We start from the raw sequence: 19,882 nt of genomic DNA, 5'->3' as shown, positions 1-19,882 counted from the left end.
ACTGTCGGGCGGAGCGCAGAGTTGGCACAGCCGCTGGGGGCAGCTTCCGAGTTCCCCTCTGCGAAGGCCGGTCAGCGGTGGGCCACCACAGTCCCACCTAAGCCCTTGGCTTCTATTCCCCGCGTCTGGGACTTGCCAGGTCCCGTTCCAGGGACAACCCCCGGGAAACACACAGTTGGCTCCCAGCCGGCAGGGCCATCCCGGAGCGCCTTGCCGCGGTGGGGAGCCAGGACCCGGGTGAGCCCCCAGGCGTGAGCGCAGAGATGGGGCCGAGGGGGCTTCTCCGTCGCTGGAAGGTCATTTCGTTCGGCTTCAGAGCGGAGACAGTGACTGAGCCCCGGCGCTGCACTAGACGACGGGGACCGATCAGGTCGCTCTCCAGGCATCTAGGGCGTCTGGGGAATGGGGTCAATCAAGCCACAGAATCCCCTCCAAAGAGCATTTCATACGGAGATGCGCAATAAAGACACGAAATAGGGCCGGGTAGCAGAGGGAGGCAGTGCCGGGCTCAGGAGTGCCTGTGCAGCCCCAGCCCCGGCGCACGGGACCAAAACGCTTCGACCCTCAGGAAAGAGCAACAGCAAAGAGGCTGGCCAACTTCATACTTATTTTATTTCAATAAAAGGACCTTTGCCTCCTTCTCAAACCGTCGTAGGGGGAGAGGGAATTGCCAACCTTTCCTCGGGCTCCCCCCCAACCAATTCAGAGACTTTCTAAGCTCCCTCCCCCGCCCAGGGGCTGGACCCCTGAGGTGAGGTCTGGGGGCCCCGTCGCCTCCCTCGGTGGGGGCGGGGACCCACGCCAATCTTGTCCCCTCAAGCCCCGGGAGCCCCGAGGGGCGGGAACTCAAGGCGGGCTCGGCTCCGTGGGGGCGGGGCCAGGCCGCCGGGTCTACGCCACTATTGGCCGCGGGCCCCGGACTGGCGGGTGGGCGTCACGGGCCGGGCCCACCCCCTTGGCAATGTCTTCAGCCTGCTGCACTCCTAACTTAAGCATTTATTCCACTGGGATAGAAGCGGTAGGAGCAGCGTTGGCACCGGGGAACCATGGCTGGGATTTTCTATTTCGTCCTCTTTTCGTTTCTCTTTGGGACTTGCAACGCTGTCACCGGTTCCAGGGTGTACCCCGCGAACGAAGGTAAGAGTGGGGCGGCTTTTCTGCTGTCGGGGACAGAGAGGGGACGATCCGCGGGTGATTTTTTCCTCGGGAGCGCGAGGCCGGCGAGTGTTGGGGGGGGGGGGGACGGAGAGGACGGGGATCCCCGCGTGAGCAGTGCTCTCAGACTGGAGAAAGGAGCCGGGGAGAGGGGATCCGCCAAGAGGGGGCACGGGGCGGCCGAGTGTCCTGACCCGGGCGGTCACCCGTGCTTGCGGCGAGACTGCCCAAGTTTGTAGCAAAAGGACAAAGTTTGTCAGCATCCGCCGCGAGGCCAGTTCGAAGCGCCCCGAGGGGATACACGGGAGCCAACGCTAGGATTAAACATAATAATTCTGTGGCCCAAGCCCTCGCTACCACCACTCCCTCACCCAGCCCCAGTCGACGGGAAAACGGAAGCCTGGAGCCGGGAGAGAGCTAGGTGCTCCCGGGCTCTTAGGGAAGCCGTGCGAGCAGTGGTTTCTGCCAAGTTTCCCCAGCCCTGCGCTTCCCAGGACCGGGCTGCGGAGCCTCCGCTGCGCAGCAGAGACGTGCGGCTCGCCGGCTGCCGGTGACCTGATTTCTAGCATCCGGCGTCAGTCACCTTTCTTCTCGCTGGGCTCCGGCTCCCCGAGGTGCCATCGCAGGTCTAAGGGGCCCACGCTCCTCAGATCACCCCGCAGACCTGGGCAACCCGCCGGCAAGTTAAACGGACTCGAGTTTTTGCTTTTTGCCCCAGAACTGTGCACTGGGTTAGTTTGGGGAGAACGTGCGGAACCGACTGGACCCGTCTCGGTGCTGGGTGTTCGGCGCGTCTGTTCGGACGTGCTGGAAGGATTGTGTGTCTGTGTTGGGGAGGTGGGGGTTGATCATGTAGTTTCTGATGATCTCAGAGAAAAGCGAGTTGAGTGTGCGTGTATGTGCGTGTGTGCATGTGCGTGTGTGCATGCGCGCGAGGGCAAATGCGTGTTTGTGGCGCGTGGGTGCCCGCGTGGAGGTGGATTGTGTTTCTGTGCTCGAGTGCCCTGATGGTGCGCCCGTGTGTTCCGGCGAATGCTTGCACTCGAGCCTGCGTTCATCTAGCCTTGCATCTGTCTCGCCTACTTTTTCACCCCTCCCTACCCCTCACCTCCCCCATTCCATCCATCCATTCAGCCAGCCAGCCAGCCAGCTCTTCATTCGTCCATCTCTCCGGATCCGTCCCTCCATCCCTGTGCAATCTATCATTTTTCCTGTTCCGAAGGAGGGAGCCAAAACCCAACTTAGCCTTGGCTGGGCAGCCGGTACCCAGAGTTCTCCAGACGAAGGCTCGGATAGATTCGCACACCTGCCGGCAGACACTGCTTGCGAGAAAAGGGGCGCTCTCTCACCCTCCCTCTCTCCTCCCTCCTTCCGACCCTGGTCCAGGTGCCATCTCGGCCCCTGCGGCTCCTTGGTCCCCAGGGTCAGTTCTCTTCTCCGAAGCTGGATCCCGCGTCCCGCTGGCTACTTGGCGCGCTTGTTAGGACGTCCCCTAAGACCTCACTGCACCAGATGCAGGGAATTTCTTTGCACCCATTTCTTGCTTTTTCTTTTGAAAGCAAAACTTGGGAGCCCTAGACACAAAAAGGTGCGGATGGAGCCATAGGCTGATGTAAAAAAGGGGGGGGAGTCACCCCCCTCTCGAACTCCTCCTCCCCCTAAAAAATAATTCATTTTGTTGCTTTTTATTCCCATCACGTTTCCTTTTCTCCCTTTTACCCTCCCTTTCTACTCCCTCCCTTTTTTTGTAAATTGGGTCTTATTGTTCCCTTTGTGTCCCTAATCCACCTTACATAAATCCAAATGGATGTAGCGGGCTTTTCTCTAGGGACCCAGAAGAGAGAATGAGGCCGGTGGTGGGGGCGCAACTCCGGGCGGGGGAGACCCAGGGACGGCTCTACACTTTAAAATAATTAACAGATCCCAGGAATTCAGGCTTTTGGGGGAAACCAGGAGAAAGAGGCAGATTTTAACTCCTTGACTTCGTGGTGAAATGAGAGGGGACATGGTCAGAATTCAGAGGCCTGGGGGTGAGATGGAGAGTTGGGGTGCGCCAGAGCAAAGGGGAAGGCTTCCTCTTCCCACCCCTCCCCCGCCTGAGGAGCCAGCCTCGCCGATCAAATTAATAACCCAGTGGTTCCTTTGAGATGGGCCTTTCGACCCGCAGGCCTGCGGATCTCGGTGGGAAAGAGAACGTGGAGAGAGAGGTTAGGAATTGACTGCGTCCTTTTCAATGTCCTAGGTGCCTAGGCCTGCTCCTGCCTGGGCGGGGCTCCGATTCCTAATCTTCGATGCACACGCTTAGGTGTAAGACTAGCACACTAACTCTACTGCATACCTAAAATTCAAACCAGTGATTTCCTCTTGGGTGGAGGAGGAGTCTCTGTTTGTCCTCTAAAAGACCTGGGGAAGAGAATCATTCAGTTCATTTGCATTCTAATTCTACGCGTCTGCCATCTCTCCCACCCCGCCCCCCCCCCCCCTTTGAAACTTTGATATTTAAAAAAGCAGCGGATACCACCACCAAGGCCGATTTATTTGGTGATGGAGGGGGGGAAAGTGGTCGGGGAGAAAGCCTTTTCCTGACCCTTTGAGCACTCTCAGATAGAATTCACTTGTGGCTCTGTCACCATGATGATGAGTTATGCGGTCATCTGAAACTTGTAAAAACAAATAACTCCAGTAGACACCAGACAGAGATGAATGCAGATTTTGCTCTGGAGTGCAACTGCCCTACATAGATATATTTATTTTTTGAATTGTACTTGAGATTCTCTATTCATCCTTTTTAGAAAATGAATCAACTGAGTCCTGAGATGGAATTTTAAATGCTCAGCAAGTTAAATAAATAAGAACTTGCAGATTTAAAGAGGGGAGAAGATCAAGTGAGTAATGATTATTTACATAAGTGAGACCAAGTTTAGGTTTGATCAGAGTTGGATATGCGCACCCTCAGCACATATGGAAACGCTCAGGCAAATGGTTTTTGTAGTATTGGCTTTTGCAATTGGAAATTAATCTATTTTTCTTTTCCTTTTTGTAGTTACCTTATTGGATTCCAGATCCGTTCAGGGAGAACTTGGGTGGATAGCGAGCCCTCTGGAAGGAGGGGTAAGTTCCGAGTGGCTCTCTGCTCTGAAGGGTAAAAAAGGAGTGATTAGCAACTTTCTGAAAGTCCTAATGGCTTGATTCTTGTTGATTGTGGTGAGGGGGTCAGATTTCCGCCATGGCCTATGAAGTGAATTACGCTTTGTTGCAGAAATCCTATACTCCCTTTGGATAGGTCTGTCATGGTAGAACTAGAAACCAAAAGGGCAGAAAGGGTTTTCAAAATTAGGAGATCAGTAGAGGCATCGACTTAGATGCCTATTTAAAACTAACATACCAACAAAAAAGGCAATCTGGAGACCTAATTAGAATTGATGCCTACGTCACTGTGATGGCCATGAAGTCCTGACCGGGTTCATGTTAGAGCAACTGTCCTGTTTCCAGGTGAGGAAAATGAATAAATAAAGATACTGGGGAGAAAGCCCTTCTCTTTGTCCCAGTCACAGGTTCAGTTCTGTGCACAAGCTAAGCTGCAGGAGCTCCTTACCTTGCTGTCAGGACCACCTTAAAGCAGCTGCTGCCCTCTTGCACACTGAAAGCCTTATGAACTTGTGCCCCCTGCACAGTACATGCAGCAAGCATCAAAGCTTGAGCATCGTTGGGGCTAAATGTGAAAAGTTTAAGTATTTGGAGTTTGGATCTTTGGTGCTGGGGAGGCTGCATTACAAGCGTGAGAGAGAATGCACTGCTCATTTCTTCTAGAATTTGCCATCACTGCCTCCACTGGAAGATTAAGAGACTAGAAGTAGGTCAATGGACACATTCTCTCACCTCAACCTTACCCCTTAATAATAGGTCAAAATGAATTTGTTTTTTTGGGGAAAAAATCAGTACAATATGTATCTCTGGTTTCTGCCAAATTAACATAACTCTCAGGTTTTTAAAAAATTAAGCATATCAGCCCTCCTTTGCATATTTTATAACCTATGACTAAGTCAAATGATTAAAAACAATAGAGACGAAAGGAAGATTGAGTCTTTACCAGGCAAAAATTGTAATGCCAGCACCCACTATGGTGCTTCAACCATTGCATAAGCAATAAAAGATGAAAAGAAAATAAAGATGCATAGAAACTGTTATAGAAGATGGGTTTCAAAAACAAGATAAGAAACAATCATGAAAATGGAGAATTTTAGGATTTCTCCAAAGTAGTTCTCATAATCCATTTAAATGAAACGGAGATTGCCCTGCCTTCCTGTTTTTTCTGCCTGAACTTGACTGTAGTTAGTTGAGTCTCTGCTGAAAAATTCCAGTCTGCTCTCAAAACCATTTTTTTTTTAAAGGGGGAGAGAATGATTGGCAGGCTTCTGGCAGTGTAGACAGGCTGTATTCACCGCTGATTGCAGGCAATTGCCCTCATCCTTTGAATGCGAAGAAAGGTACAGCTTTATCTTGTGAGAGTCAGACTCTTGTTAATCCTATACCCTGGAAAGGTCACTGATTCAGGAAGACTTTCCCATGCTACACTAGAGCTATTGCTCTGTAGGTTGAATGTATTAGAACTGTATGCTCAATTGAGGATGGAAGGTATCAGTACTTGCATTAAAAATTTTTAATAAGCCTATTTTTCTTACTAGTTGCTCTTAAGCTTGAAGAGAGAATGCATCAAGTATGACTTTGGATCTAACTTGTTAACACTAAATATACATGGACCTATTAAAAGCAAGGAGTGACACTTTTTTTTTTTTTTTTTTTTAGTACAGTCTATGGTCTATCTAGTTTCTGGAAAGCTTTTACTGCAATTTAATATGCTGTAGACTCCACACCCCACCCCCATCCCCCGAATTGCTGAAAAAGCACCTGCTCACTTTTTCTAGACACAAAACTTTTCTTGGTTGTCTTGAAGTCTTTTAAAAAAATAATATTATGCATACTGATTATTGTATAAAACCCAGACTTTTATGGGCTGAGTGGAAATAGTTTTTTCCTTTCCTTAAATATTACGTATGTAGCATTTAAGTATTATTGTGAGGGGTTAGAAATGAAATTTAACTTGTGCATAAGAAAAATAGTCTTTCCAAAATACATACCAGGTAGTAGCCATTGAGATATTAGATACCAAATTATGAAATGTAATTAATCTCTAGATTTTATATTTGAAGAGGATTTATCAGGCTTAGAGTGACGGATGAATTGGAAGTCTACTGAGTAGGAATAGATTGGCTTCAAAAGTTCTTTTTAGCTGGGGGGGGCGGGAAATATACTTGAGTCTTTCGATTATTTTGAGACATCTTTGCTGGAAACTTTGGATTACAGTTTTGTCCAATAATGACCTTTATTTATTGTTGTTGCTGTTATTTTTAAAAAGAAAAAGAAAACTTATTTGACAATACAGTCAGAAACAACTCTCCTGTTTTTCCATCAGAACAACTAAACTAAACATGAAAATAATGGAAAATGATGGCTCCTGATGGCAACATTAGAACAAAAACCTAATTTCTTGGCTGTGCTCATTTAAAGGAGTATATTGAGTTTCTAACATTGATTGTAAAATACAAAACTAAGGGGAGATTTGTCATTGTTCTGGTGAATTGATCAGTGTGTTTAAACAATCAAGTTCAGGCTGGAGAATTCACAGTGCATCTGAATTATCCTGTATAAATTTTGTGGAGCTATCCCTATGTACTTTCATTTACATTGATAAATGTGTTTTGCCATATTTTCTTTGTTCTGAGAGGAGAAACATGCCTAGTAGGTTTTTTTGTTTTGTTTTGTTTTTGAAGATGGGGATCTATTTTTGCACTTACGTGAATTACTGGTGATTTATTAATGGGTAAAAAGAAATTTTAATCATGACAAGGTACTTGTCCCTCGCAGTTCCAACTTTCATAATGGTAGTAGATGAAAGGGATAGAGAATTTTATGCATTATGGCCCTTCATATAGTAACATTTCCATCCATTAACAGTTCTTCAATGCACAGATGGGAAACCCGTTAAAAGATACAGTATGATTCTATGTACTCATATTTTTGGATGGAGGCTTAAGTGGAGCTATTATACAATATACATTTCTTAAACTCTTTTTTTCTTTTAATTATATTCATGTGTTAGATATTTAAGCTGATTTATACCAGATCTACATAAGTGTATCACTGCAGATATTAATGAAGAGCTCTGTAGGACCCCCAAACAGTCTTGCTTCTTTTAGGATTATTTTTTTTAAAGGCGAGAGTGAAATGACCACTTTAGTCATAGTGAATTCAGACTGTCCCACTATGAGAATCTTTGTTAGGAAGTAGATTGCAACTCTACCGTCCTTTTTAAATTTCTTGAGCTTTTAATCACAAATGCTACTTACGATTTTGCTTTCAATACCCTCAGAGTATTTAGAAGCAAAGTATGTATGTGTTCTTGTTTACTTATGTGCATATGTTTTAAAATAAGAACAATATAAACATTTAATTGAATGCATGCTCTTGAAAAGTGCCCTACCATTACAAATGACAGCATATTTGAGAAATCCAACCAGAAAGTTTACTCTCTGTCTTCCTAGGATTACCAAAACCAGAATGGCGAGATTTTCTTTCCCCCTTTAAAGAGTAGTGACAGTGCCAAAAGAAAAGAAAAAAAAGCCACTGACATTTTTTTAGGTATTAGAGAGCAAAGTTCTGACAGGAGCACCACTAATTAACTGATAATTGTCTTCCTTTGGCAAGCTTTCCTCTTCCTGCTCTTAATTTGCAGGTCTCTGTTCAGTTGTTGAAACAATACACATACTAGTTTTTCATTTATGAGTAAATTTGAACTGTTGCCACTTGAAATTGTAGCTGTTGTAATAGGTGAAATTGAGGTTGTTAGACCACCACAAGGAATTGCTGAGAACTCCCAAGTAATAAATCCACCATTGCCCCTGGATTAAAGGCAAAGGAATGAAACAATTTTTAAAAAGCAAAAATACTTCTGCAATAAAATACTGTCTTGTCTTCTCCATAACAGGCTTTATCCGTGAGGACTGGTGCTCAGTCGTTTTGAAAAAAAGTAATAATAATTGAAGTTGTATGAGAGTAAAATAGGGCTGACAGATCCTTGTGTGATGAAAGGTTGTGATTGATACGTTTTCTTCGGATCTTTGCAGTGGGAGGAAGTGAGTATTATGGATGAAAAAAATACACCCATCCGAACCTACCAAGTGTGCAACGTGATGGAACCCAGCCAGAATAACTGGCTCCGAACTGACTGGATCACCCGAGAAGGGGCCCAAAGGGTGTACATTGAGATCAAGTTCACCTTGAGGGACTGCAATAGTCTTCCAGGCGTCATGGGGACTTGCAAGGAGACGTTTAACCTGTACTACTACGAATCGGACAACGACAAGGAGCGTTTTATCCGCGAGAGCCAGTTTGCCAAGATCGACACCATCGCCGCTGATGAGAGCTTCACCCAGGTGGACATCGGCGACCGAATCATGAAGCTGAACACGGAGGTCCGAGATGTAGGGCCACTGAGCAAAAAGGGCTTTTACCTGGCTTTTCAGGACGTGGGCGCCTGCATCGCCCTGGTGTCCGTCCGCGTGTTCTACAAGAAGTGTCCGCTCACCGTGCGCAATCTGGCCCAGTTCCCAGACACCATCACGGGCGCCGATACGTCTTCTCTGGTGGAAGTCCGCGGCTCCTGTGTCAACAACTCAGAAGAGAAGGATGTGCCAAAAATGTACTGCGGGGCAGATGGTGAGTGGCTGGTACCCATTGGCAACTGCCTCTGCAATGCCGGGCATGAAGAGCGGAATGGAGAATGCCAAGGTAAGACGAGCCATATTGTACTTTTCATTAGGGCTCAGTGCACATAATTAAATCAGAGATGCGACTGAATGGAGTCGAACCAGTAATTAGCAGCCCCTGTGGGATGTGGTGGGACAGAGGGGTCTAATGAGTAAGTGCTGTAGCTCCAGGTGGCAAGGCTGGGCCGGTTCTGATCCTGACAATGTAAACGATGCTGCCATAATCAGCAGAAGGCCAAACATATTTGCTATCGGGCACTTAGATCTGAACAGGCTTGATGTGCCCTCGGAAATGTAAATGATCAAGCTGAAGAAATGAGATTGATGGATCCTTCTTTAAAGAGGGTGGACAGATGTTCAAACCATAGTACAGACTTGGTAAAAATGGTAAATATCTCTGGTTGTGTGTATATGTACATAAGCAATTTACACGTGAAATATGAATTGAGTTGTTTCAAATCTCTGAAGCTGTGTGGGGAATGTCCCCTGCCTTTTGGAGTGACAGTGTTTCGAGTGCATTTGTTCCACTGAGCACCCATCGACGGGGTCCCTAAGAGAAATTAATCTTGGTGAAAGATTTTTCTTTCCCCCAGGAGGTGATAAGGAACTAGCAAGAGTCTTCTTATTTCATCTGTGGTCAGAGGCGATATTAAATTGTGAGCCATTTGGTTATTGAGTGTTTGAAGAAATCTTGATGTTTTTATCATGTTAATTTCTATGCAGCATATTACTAAAGTGTTTTTTTTTCCTCACCTAAAATAGAGTGTATGCAGTTCCTTCTTCCCTTATGTACCCTTTTCTGTCAGAATACTGAGGATTTTTTAAAGTTTTTATTTTCATTTTTTTAAAAAAGCCTTGTTTCTGAGTAAGGGATGAGAGTAATTCATTTGTATATGGATTGCTCATGTCATGTGTAGCTTAAGGCTTTAAAAAGATCAGTTATCCAAGGTTTTTATTTTTGCTTGGTATTTATTTTTAGTGGTTATCAATAGTTTGCTGCTGCCAATCTCATTATGGTTAGTACTAAAGAGTGTAACTCTGGTCCCATCTAGGCAACAGATCAGATTAATCTTTTCTTGGGGTGATTGTTGAGCTGTAGACTGGATTGCCCATGGTTCACCTGATTTGGTGATTAAAGAGCCTGAAATAACTGCCTGCCAAACAATTTGTCTGGCATTTCAACCATCTTAATGACACGGTGGGATTAACTATGTTCGGGGCAATCCACTCGACGGACTGGAAATCAACTATAATAACCTAGAAAAATTACAGTTTTGATAATTTGGTGTCATAGAGTTATGGTTTCATAGTTTATACATTTCTAAAATGTCATTCTTGATTTGCTTGCAGTTATTTTTTGGGGTAGCTAACAATGAATGTCTTTTAACTTCATTGTAAATAAAACAGAATAAAGGCTGACTACCATTTCTTTTAACCTAAAGAGAAAAGGTAAATTTGTAAACTAGAAAATTTGTAAGTTGGAATTTAAAGGCAGCTTTTGTCATTTTGTTTGCTGTTGACTCGGCAACTATAAGATAACCTGTACCAAAGTGAAACTGTGAAGTATATGCTAATATCAATTTTAGAAAGTATATGAGTGCATTGTTATTGACATGTGAATTATAATAATCATAGAAGGAATAGTGAAATGAACTGGGTGATGACACCACATCACATTTTAGAGTAAATTATTCTGCCTTTTCTATTTTTCTAAGACAGAATATGCACATCTTCACATGTCAAGATTTTTATATATATTTAAAATATATATTGTCTTCCATTTCCTGCTCAAATGGTCACATGGCTGGCATTAGAATCTCTCTGTATTAATGTCATTGATTTTCAATTGTCACAGAGTTCAATAATTCATAGGTTGCTTCATTGTGAAACTCCTTGACAGTTTTACAACCCAAATTAGAAGGAAAAGAGAAAAAGATGGAGGGGGAAATGAATGTAAAGTCAATTGAACAAGTTAGTGGTTTGTTTTATGGAAATAATCTTGGGACTCTAGTTAATCATGTAGTTCATGGGAGGGAGGGGCTCCAAGTTTTAGGTCTAGTTCATTTCTGAGCAAACTGTTCTTAACACAGGGTCAGACATTTAATGGAATGGGAAAATTGGTTGAGTCATTTTTGAGAATCTTTGGTATTTCCACACCTGCTCTTCATGTATTTCCTTTGCTAAGCATAAAGTGACTAACTCGCCCTAGCTGGTTTGGCTCAGTGGATAGAACATCTGCCTGCGGACTGGTGGGTTCCAGGTTCCTATTCCAGTCAAGGGCACAGGTTTGATCCCCAGTAGGGGGCATGCAAGAGGCACCTGATCAATGATTCTTTCTCATCATTGATGTTTCTATCTCTCCCTCTCCCTACCTCTCTGAAACCAATAAAAATGTATATTTCAAAAAGTTTTAAAAAAATAAAGTGATTAACTCTTTAAGAAGATACTTTTTTTGCACAAAACCTTGCACTCTGTTGCTTTTTTGTTGTTTTTGATTCTACTAGTAAGAATCTCTGATGAATTTAGGAAGAAAGGAAAAACTTGAATGACAAAGGATTCTTAAAATTCCAAACTTGAGTGAGACTTTTTAAAGACTGCAAAAGTCTTAGGAGTAATAAAAATGGTTGTCTCCATCCTTGACATCATTCCTGGGGTGTCAGAGAAACATCCAAGTGGAGCTGAAGGAACATCAAGACAAGGAAATGTGTCTCAATTTGGTCACTTAGCTATATGACCTTGAGCATGTTTTTTAGGCCCTCTGAGCCATGGTTTGTTTACCTATAAAATGGGTTGATAATAATTATACCATCTTCCTGACTTGCCATGAGGACATGGTGTTGTTAGATTGGTAAAAATCACCTTGTAGATCATAAAGTATGAAACTGATGTAAATGCTAGCATTTTTTTTTAAATCCTTCTGCTCTTCCCAAGTCATAGCTGACAACTTTTAAAGGTGTTGAGCTGAAGTAATAAAAGGGTATTCATCTCCCAGTCACTCTTGGAAGTCAAGGCTAAAGAGAGAAGGCATTGCCCTTGCCCTAACAAAGAATAATGTCCATTTTCACACTTCATATTGCAAATGATATTTGGAGAGTGTCAGGGTTTTTTTTTGTTGTTGTTGTTTTGTTGTCTTTGTTTGTCCCTGAAGGAAAGAGAACTTTCCTTTGAGTGAGAGAAAAGTGATTAGGGGGTGGGACAAGAAAGAGGAGGTGTGAAGAGAGCTTAAGAAGGGATATAATGGAGAATTGGCAAGGCTTCAGAACCCTGGCAGCAGGTTCCTCCCCAATTGTCTTTCCAATGGGTATACTGTGGCAGGACAAATAGAAGACCAGGTGAAAGGTCACCTACTTCCTCATCCATCTTCCTCAGGGTCTGAGAGGTCAGAGTGAAGATTGATTAAGATCTTAAATGTTTGACAAAGGATCCCTGGCCGAAAATGGGTCAGGCCGGTGGGGGTCTGGGGTGTGCTGTTGTTTCAATCTAACCCTGGTCATCTGCCAGAGTCCTCAAGGGACTGGAGACAGAACTACACTTCCTCTTAGAGTTCTTACTTCCAAGCGGTACATGCTAATGGAGATGTGAAGAGCTGCCTCAAAAGTGTCCAGTGGCAGGGTGATGGTGGGCTTGCCCTCTGAAGCAGCCGCAAGTTCATTGTGCTCCTGAATACCATTTTCTGAAATGATTTGGCTCAGTCTCAGCAGGACAACAAAGAGTGTTGGTCGCTCATCTGCCCTCTTCAGGAGAAGGGTGCAGTTGTTTGAACTTGCCTAGTGATTGGGTGCAGAGGATGAGAAAGTATTTGAGTAAGTCTAGTTACCCATCCACTTCACATGGTCAGAAAAAGAAATAAAATCAAATCAGGCACCCCCTCTCCCCAACACACACAGCCATTCCCCTCGGTGAGGGCATCTGCCAGATGTTTCACAGGGCTGTTTTCCTTTCCTCAGAAATATTAAGCAGAAGGCAGACAGGAAAGGATTCTTTATGAATTTATTTTTTGCTTAATTGAAAAGCTGAAAAATAAAAGTTACAGATTTACTCTTTGTGAAATATTAATAAGCAATATTTTCAGAGAATATATAGAAAAATGAAACTAATAAAAAGAAAACTTTATTAGAGTCACTCTTAAGGACAAGGAAGTGGTCACAACTGTGACAAAATTCAGCCAGGCAGAAATCAAGCCTTGCTGAAATATACACTTTTACATAAATTGTTTGGGGTTATACATCTCTAGGATCTATATTATATATCATTACATATATATGATGCCTTTATATCAGCAAAAGGTATCTTGTTAAAAGCTCTTTTGAGAAAGAACAAGACAAATGCTTTGATGGCTGTGAAATAGAAATATTTCAAATTTGTCCTCTGAAGAGCACTGTGGTTACAAAAAAAATCATGATGACTTTGTTTTCCTAAGAACCTTCAGAGAAAGAAGTACTGAAAAGAAAGCATTTAAAATATAATTCAGAAGAGACACTGTTTTCTTTTACCTTTGAATCGTGTCTTTAAGAATCAATTGCTTGAATCGCATGGCTGCCTTTATCCTGGCTTTGAAGCATGGCTGTGGCTATGATGATTGAAAGATGCAATTCTTTATATATGAGAAGAACAGAGTTTAATTATTGTCTTTTTTTTTCTGTTGTGCTTTTTTATTTCTCCTGCTTCATGTGACCCAGCTTCTTTTTTAGTGTGAATGAGGCAATGGTCTCTATTTTGGGTTCACCAAAGCATCACACAGGCATTATCTCAGTTAGGGATTTTTGACTATGCTATTTAGGATTTGATGATTTATTTTAGTCTAATTGAGCTTCCCTGCACCTTTCAAAAAACAAATTAAGACATAATTCTTTTTTTTAACACTTGATGCTTTAGGAAAAAGACTGATTAAATAGCTTTCCAGCTACCACTGTGCAAAACAGGCAGTTGTGATATGTTTGACTTTCACGTCATTGAACTTTGCTACTTAAGGGTGTGTGTGTTTTGTTTTTAATTGATGAATTTAACATTACTAAAGAACTGCATCCTTAACTCTTACTCAAACTTTTGCAAGTTCTTTTTTTTGTTAATCCTCCCCTGAGGATATTTTTTCCATTGATCTTTTTAGAGAGAGTAGAAGAAAAGGAAAGACAGAGAGAAATATCAATGTGAGAGAATCACATAGATTGGTTTGCCTCCTGCATGCACCCTAACCATGGCCTGGGCCAGGGAGGAGCCTGCAACCAAGGTATGTGCCCTTGACCGGAATCAAACCTGGGACCCTTCGGTCTGAAGGTCCATGCTCTATCCACTGAGCCAAGCCAGCTAGGGCTTACTCAAACTTTTTATGAGTTACCACTTTTCACAATTTGACAAGTAACCCAAATATATCTTTATGCATTTATTTAAAAAAATAACAAGTGGAATTATTCTCTTAGTTATCTTGATTTTCGGATGCTTGACTATCACATTAGAGAATATAACTTTCCTTCATTCTTCATAATTGATGATTAAAATTCTATAATATCATAGAATCCTATAATATCAGAAAATATCATACTTTATATTTTCACTTATTGGTAGATGTTTAGGTTATCTTAGTTTTTCCTGGTAATATTTTTAAACAAATGCTTTAATTTGTAAATCATATCTTTATATTTGCATTAAGATGTTGAATGATTAAGCTTGCTTTGTTATTTTTCTGGCTTTATCTTGGGCAAGTGAATTTAGTAAAACTTCTGTATCCTGAGAATGTAAGTGGAGGAGTGCAGTCAATTATAACCAGACAAGTAACACCAGCGACTATTATGGAACATACTGGGGGCTCATGAAATGTTCATTGAGTGAATGAATAAATAAATGCATAAGGAATTGTGGCCTGTTTCATATTAAACATTTATTTGGTGGAGTAATGTTTCATGGAGTCAACATGATATATTAGAATCTTTGCATGTGACTAATGTATTCAAGAGGTCCTTGTTTATAATTCCTACTTCAATTGGGTCTTAAGTATTTACATCATGTTTATGAATCCTCTCTGTGCCTGAATGAAAGTTCAGAAATCTCTGCAACACATGTGTGAACGTCTAGTTATTTTAGTACCAAATGGCTATGCCCTGCCTTTCTGTTTGAGACTTGAGTTTAGTTTCTAGTTGTGCTACTTACCCAGATGTATGGTCATGGATACTTACAAGCCCCCTGATCTCAAGTTAGCAAATTGATGGTAATAGTACGTGATTATGTATGGCACACACATATAAACATGTATGCATACAGTGAAGGGTTAGCCCAGTGCCTAGAGTCATTAAACACAGTACATGGAAATAATTATTGTGAATTTTATTGTTATATAGAAATGTGGTGACAATATGGACTATTTGATCAGTGTCTGTTCAACAAGAAAAGCAGTTTATTTAGGTGCAGAATAGAGGAGTTTTGTGTTTTGGAGGAGCAATAGTGACATATAAGCAAGGGTAGGGAATGGTATAAAATGGCTAATCTTGTCTATATTGATTCTCTCTTCCCCAAGTAATTGCAGTAGTGCAGTGGTTCTCAAAGTGTGTTCCAGCTGGGTTCCCCAAGACCCTTTCATGGGGTTTGCAAGGTGAAAACTTTCTTTAACAATAATACAATGTTATCTGCCCTTTCCCTTTCCTTCTCTCATGAGCAGGTTTTCCAGAGGCTACCCAATGTGTGATATCAAATTGAATACGGAAGCAAATATGAGAATCTAGCTGTCTAAGATTAAGCCAGGGAATAAGGAGATTTATAAATAAAGGAAGAAAGAAAATACCATTCTTGCCACTAATTTCTTTTGTTCTGGGAAATATAATCATTTTTTTTTCATTAAAATGTTATTTGTGTTCTCATATAATGGGTTTATTACCAGTATTTTTATATTAATCAATAAGTAATTATTTACAGATATATTTAATTTCAATTTACAATGCTACATATCTATAAGTTTAACTCACATAAACAAAAGCTCTTTGGTCTCCTCAATATATTTAAGAGTGTAAAGCAGTTTCAAGATCCAAAAATTTGAGAACCACAGCAGTGGTCCATCAGCCTGTTAGTTTCTCTGGGAGGTAATAAAGTGCTACAGTCTTGCTGCAAACACATTAAAAATTGAAATGAAATAAGAAAGCTCTGAAAACTATTTCCAAATCTGAGAGATTTAGGTAGCTTAGAAATGTGGTGTTTTATTTATTCAACCTTTTCGATGTTTCTTTAAAATTAGACAGCAATTTATAGCTCTTGGTTTTTTAAAAACTGTTTATCTGTGTCCAATAACATGGCTCAGTTCTCTCTTTAGTTTTTTGTGCTTGTGAGAAGGAATGATTAAAGAAGGCCCCAGCTGTCTCCAAGACCCTGAGAGACTGTATCTTTTTCACTTAGGGCATAAAACCTTTCTCATATCCCCTTGCAGCTGGTACCTCAGAGCTGTTTTGGGGAGGAGAGCAGGTGAGGTCACTGGGTCCCATGATCTGGAGAGTAATTAATAGTCCCATGACTAAATGGACATTTTATAAATATTCAGGTCTATTTTGGCTTCCTGGGAACAAGCGTGTTGGTACCCCTTACAACTCTCTTTGGAGACACCAAGCATTTTCTGGGTGAATGCTGGTCCTCAGCTGTCTGCTTAGGGTTGCTTTTCCAGGCAGCAGATTCCTCATTTGCATATTCTGTATTCGCCCTCATGCAAAACAGCACACCCATTTCTCCCTTTCACAATGGCACTGAGAGCTTCCTTTGGAAACGACAGCCAAAATCTCCTTCTGTTTATGCAGAACCCAATGATTTAGATGCCATGCAAATTAATTCGGTTTTGATTTGAATGCTTCCAGAGATTGGGGGGGTTGGGGTGGAGAGTGGACTATTTGCACAGGACTCTTTGTGTAAACCCTACCCGCCCTCTACCGCCCTGATGTGGCTGGTTGTCACTCCCCAGCCCCTTGCCCCATGCAAAACAACCAGACTCCCGCTGCTCATTTCATTTTGACCTTTGGAAAGAAACGTAGCAGTTGGTGAATCCCTTGGCTTGCCTGTGTAGTGACAGCTTCAGCTGGAATCTTGCTGTTCTTTCTGAGGTGGGAGGGAGGAGATGACACTATTCAGATTATGCTAGGAATGTTTAGAAGTGTCCCAACAAAGGGCTTAAAAAACATTGTAAAGTAAAAAGATCAAATTCTTTGCAAAAGAATTGTCAGATCTCAGGAAGTTCCAAAAATAGGCTTTAGGTTACTAGCGGGCTTGAGTCCATTTCTTGATATAAGAAACATCCAAACCTGTAGAGAATTTTTATGAGTTTATGTGAGCCAAATTGATGACAATTGCTGGGAAGCAAAATCTCAACACAATGAGAAAAATGCTCTGGAGAATGGCAGTTCTGCCGCTTATTTTATGCATTAGAATCAAAGGAGGCAATCTAAAGAGGGTTACATGAAATTCATTGGTGGTAGATTAAGGGAGTGGGAGAAAGCAAAGCGGGGGAATCTCTGGGATTAAATTAAAAGACAAAATAAAGAAACATACTTCTTACATTGGTAGGTACAGGATAGTTAATCATCAACATTTACAGCACATAGAGATAGTATATTCAGAACAAGATAACGATGAGGGGTTCTGTGGTCTGGTACTCTGGTACTATGGGTGTGCCCTGAGGGATCTGAAAAAGGAGATTTCAAAGGTATGTTATCTTAGATGCACAAAAAGGCAATAGACAGGCTCACTTAAGGTAAATTAAAGATTAGTCTTTGTTAAGAAAGCTATAGGCCTAGGATATAATTACCCGATATGACCTGCTTTTAATTAGGAATTTTTATGTTCAGACCTATGTGGTTACCTCTTACCTTGTCAGGTTTAGTATGTGGTGCCCCCTTTTTTCCCACACATTCTTTCAACAAATATATATTGAAAGTATAGAATCTACAAACCATCATCGGTATTTTCCCCATTGGTTTCTATATCTATAGATGAACACATCAGTCTTCATAACTAGAGTCACCATTGAAATCTGGGATATTTTCACTTATATCCCAGGCAAATGTCTTTAAAAGGTATGTTATTATAATTCTGTTCCTTATTCCATATGTGCATTCACTTCAGATTGAATTCCTGTCTTCCCCTCCTACCCAGTGTTTGCAAATTTCCTTTAACCTTTGCTGTATTCCCCTAAAGTAGAAACACAAGCACACTGCATTTCTTACCCAAGAAACATCACTCTCTGCTTGAAAACAGAAGACCATGATCATATGTATTCTATAAACTAGAAGAAGAGGACTTTGCATGAAATGTTTTTGAAGTTCAATTAGTTTTGAGTTCAAGCTAATTTCACAGGGCAGAAAATGGGCATAGCCAGACTTCGAGTGTAATTAAGTGGAGGCAGGGTCAGGAAAGACAACATCTAAATGTGGAAGAGCTTTTGTTTAGCTCCACATGGTCTGACAAAGTTTGATGATGCTGTTCAAAGTCCATTTGGGATGGATTATTAGGATTAAAGAACAGCAGAAGGCTCTGTACTTGGTACATTCTCTGGTGTCATTAGTGGATGAGAAAATTCAGCTGCTTATCTGGCTCTTGTTTCTGAGGATGGATTTAAACAGACCCACACTTCTTAAAGGTGATCTTACTAACCTCTTCTTAATAAGTTACAGATCTCAAATTGCCCAAAATCCTGAAAATACCATTTGAAGTAAGTTGATTGATAATTATCATTTCCCCTATGTGTGCAGATATTTTCCTCAGCAGTACAAAGCTATGGTACAGTTTCTTAATTACCCAGATAATCCTGTTTGCTTGTATTTTTAAACTATGAAGTGCTGGGTAATTATTCAATTCTTAATAGAAGGCAAATGGCAATGTAAACAATAATTAGGATGTGAGACAGACTAATGCGCTTCAAAGCAAATTGGATTTTTTTTTCATACTGTTCAGCATGAAGTCCCATAAAGCTAATAATTTAGAAGCAAGGCAAAAAAGGTGCCATTTTGTCCATATTTTATGCCGTTATCTCTTCATGGCTTGTTTCTGTGAATAGCAGTTTGCCCCAATGAGGCTGGCTGTGCCCAAGCCAAATGTTTTGCTAACAATTGCCTTCCTGCTGTTTGACATTTGGCTGTCTTCTCCCAGGGCTCCAGATTGGTCCTTTGTCTGCTTCAGATCCCAGGGGTCAGAGGTTAACAGAATACTGATTTCCTCCCATAATACCATGGCAGGTAAATATGGGCCAACTTCAGGATCAGTTAAGACGCAGCTCAGACAGGAATGCTTTTCTCCAGAGCCTTTGTCCTTAAGAACTTCCCTGATTTAAGATGCCAAGTTTCCCAGCTCTTGCTTCCCACCATAGATCCTTCATTATGAGTGCTGCCTTCCCTTTTATGGGTTTTTTTCATTCACAACTAACAATATATCCCCAGAAATACATGGCCTGAAAATTATGAACAAATCATTGTTTTTGATTAATTAATTTTACCAACTTAAGATTGTAATACTTTATAATTTTTATCTAGTTAATTATATCTTGTAGTCTTATCTGTACTGTATGTTTCATTGGTGAAATAAACTGATAACAAAAGGGTAGACAAAGATAGTTTAAAAATGGTGCTGTTACCTCCCCTCCCCTTCCCCCCCCCCCCCCGTCTAGCCTTCATGGTGTGTTGCCAGTTAGAGGTATAATTAAACGAGCAATCGATTTTATTTTCCACTTTCATCATTTATGGAGATGTCCAAGCATCCATCAATATCAATGTTATTAATGTTTTACATTAGTTAATTATATCAGTCTTAATTTTTTTTCTCCTAAGATTAATGTAACTCAGTAGGCTCCTTTCTAATTGGTTATGATGCACATGTAGCCTTTAAAAGTTTAAAATATATTTCAAACTCTCAGACATCTTGCTATCATCAATTAATTTTAAGCC

At 41.8% G+C, this 19,882-nt stretch overlaps 1 protein-coding gene across 1 annotated transcript in view; it reads left to right on the top strand.

Moving 5' to 3' along the window:
• Positions 1-998: 998 nt before the first annotated feature.
• The window catches only part of EPHA4 (EPH receptor A4), a 137,036-nt gene continuing 118,152 nt past the window's right edge, over positions 999-19,882 (top strand). Inside the window, exons 1-3 of the mRNA XM_081095395.1 lie at positions 999-1,137; positions 4,199-4,266; positions 8,340-9,003. Coding sequence (XP_080951521.1) covers positions 1,047-1,137; positions 4,199-4,266; positions 8,340-9,003 — 823 coding nt within the window. The 5' untranslated portion in view covers positions 999-1,046. The remainder of the gene's footprint in view (positions 1,138-4,198; positions 4,267-8,339; positions 9,004-19,882) is intronic.

Source organism: Myotis nattereri, assembly GCF_964212035.1.
Source record: "Myotis nattereri genome assembly, chromosome: 7".
Taxonomy (NCBI): Eukaryota; Metazoa; Chordata; class Mammalia; order Chiroptera; family Vespertilionidae; genus Myotis; species Myotis nattereri.
This window is presented reverse-complemented; position numbering and strand designations above follow the sequence as displayed.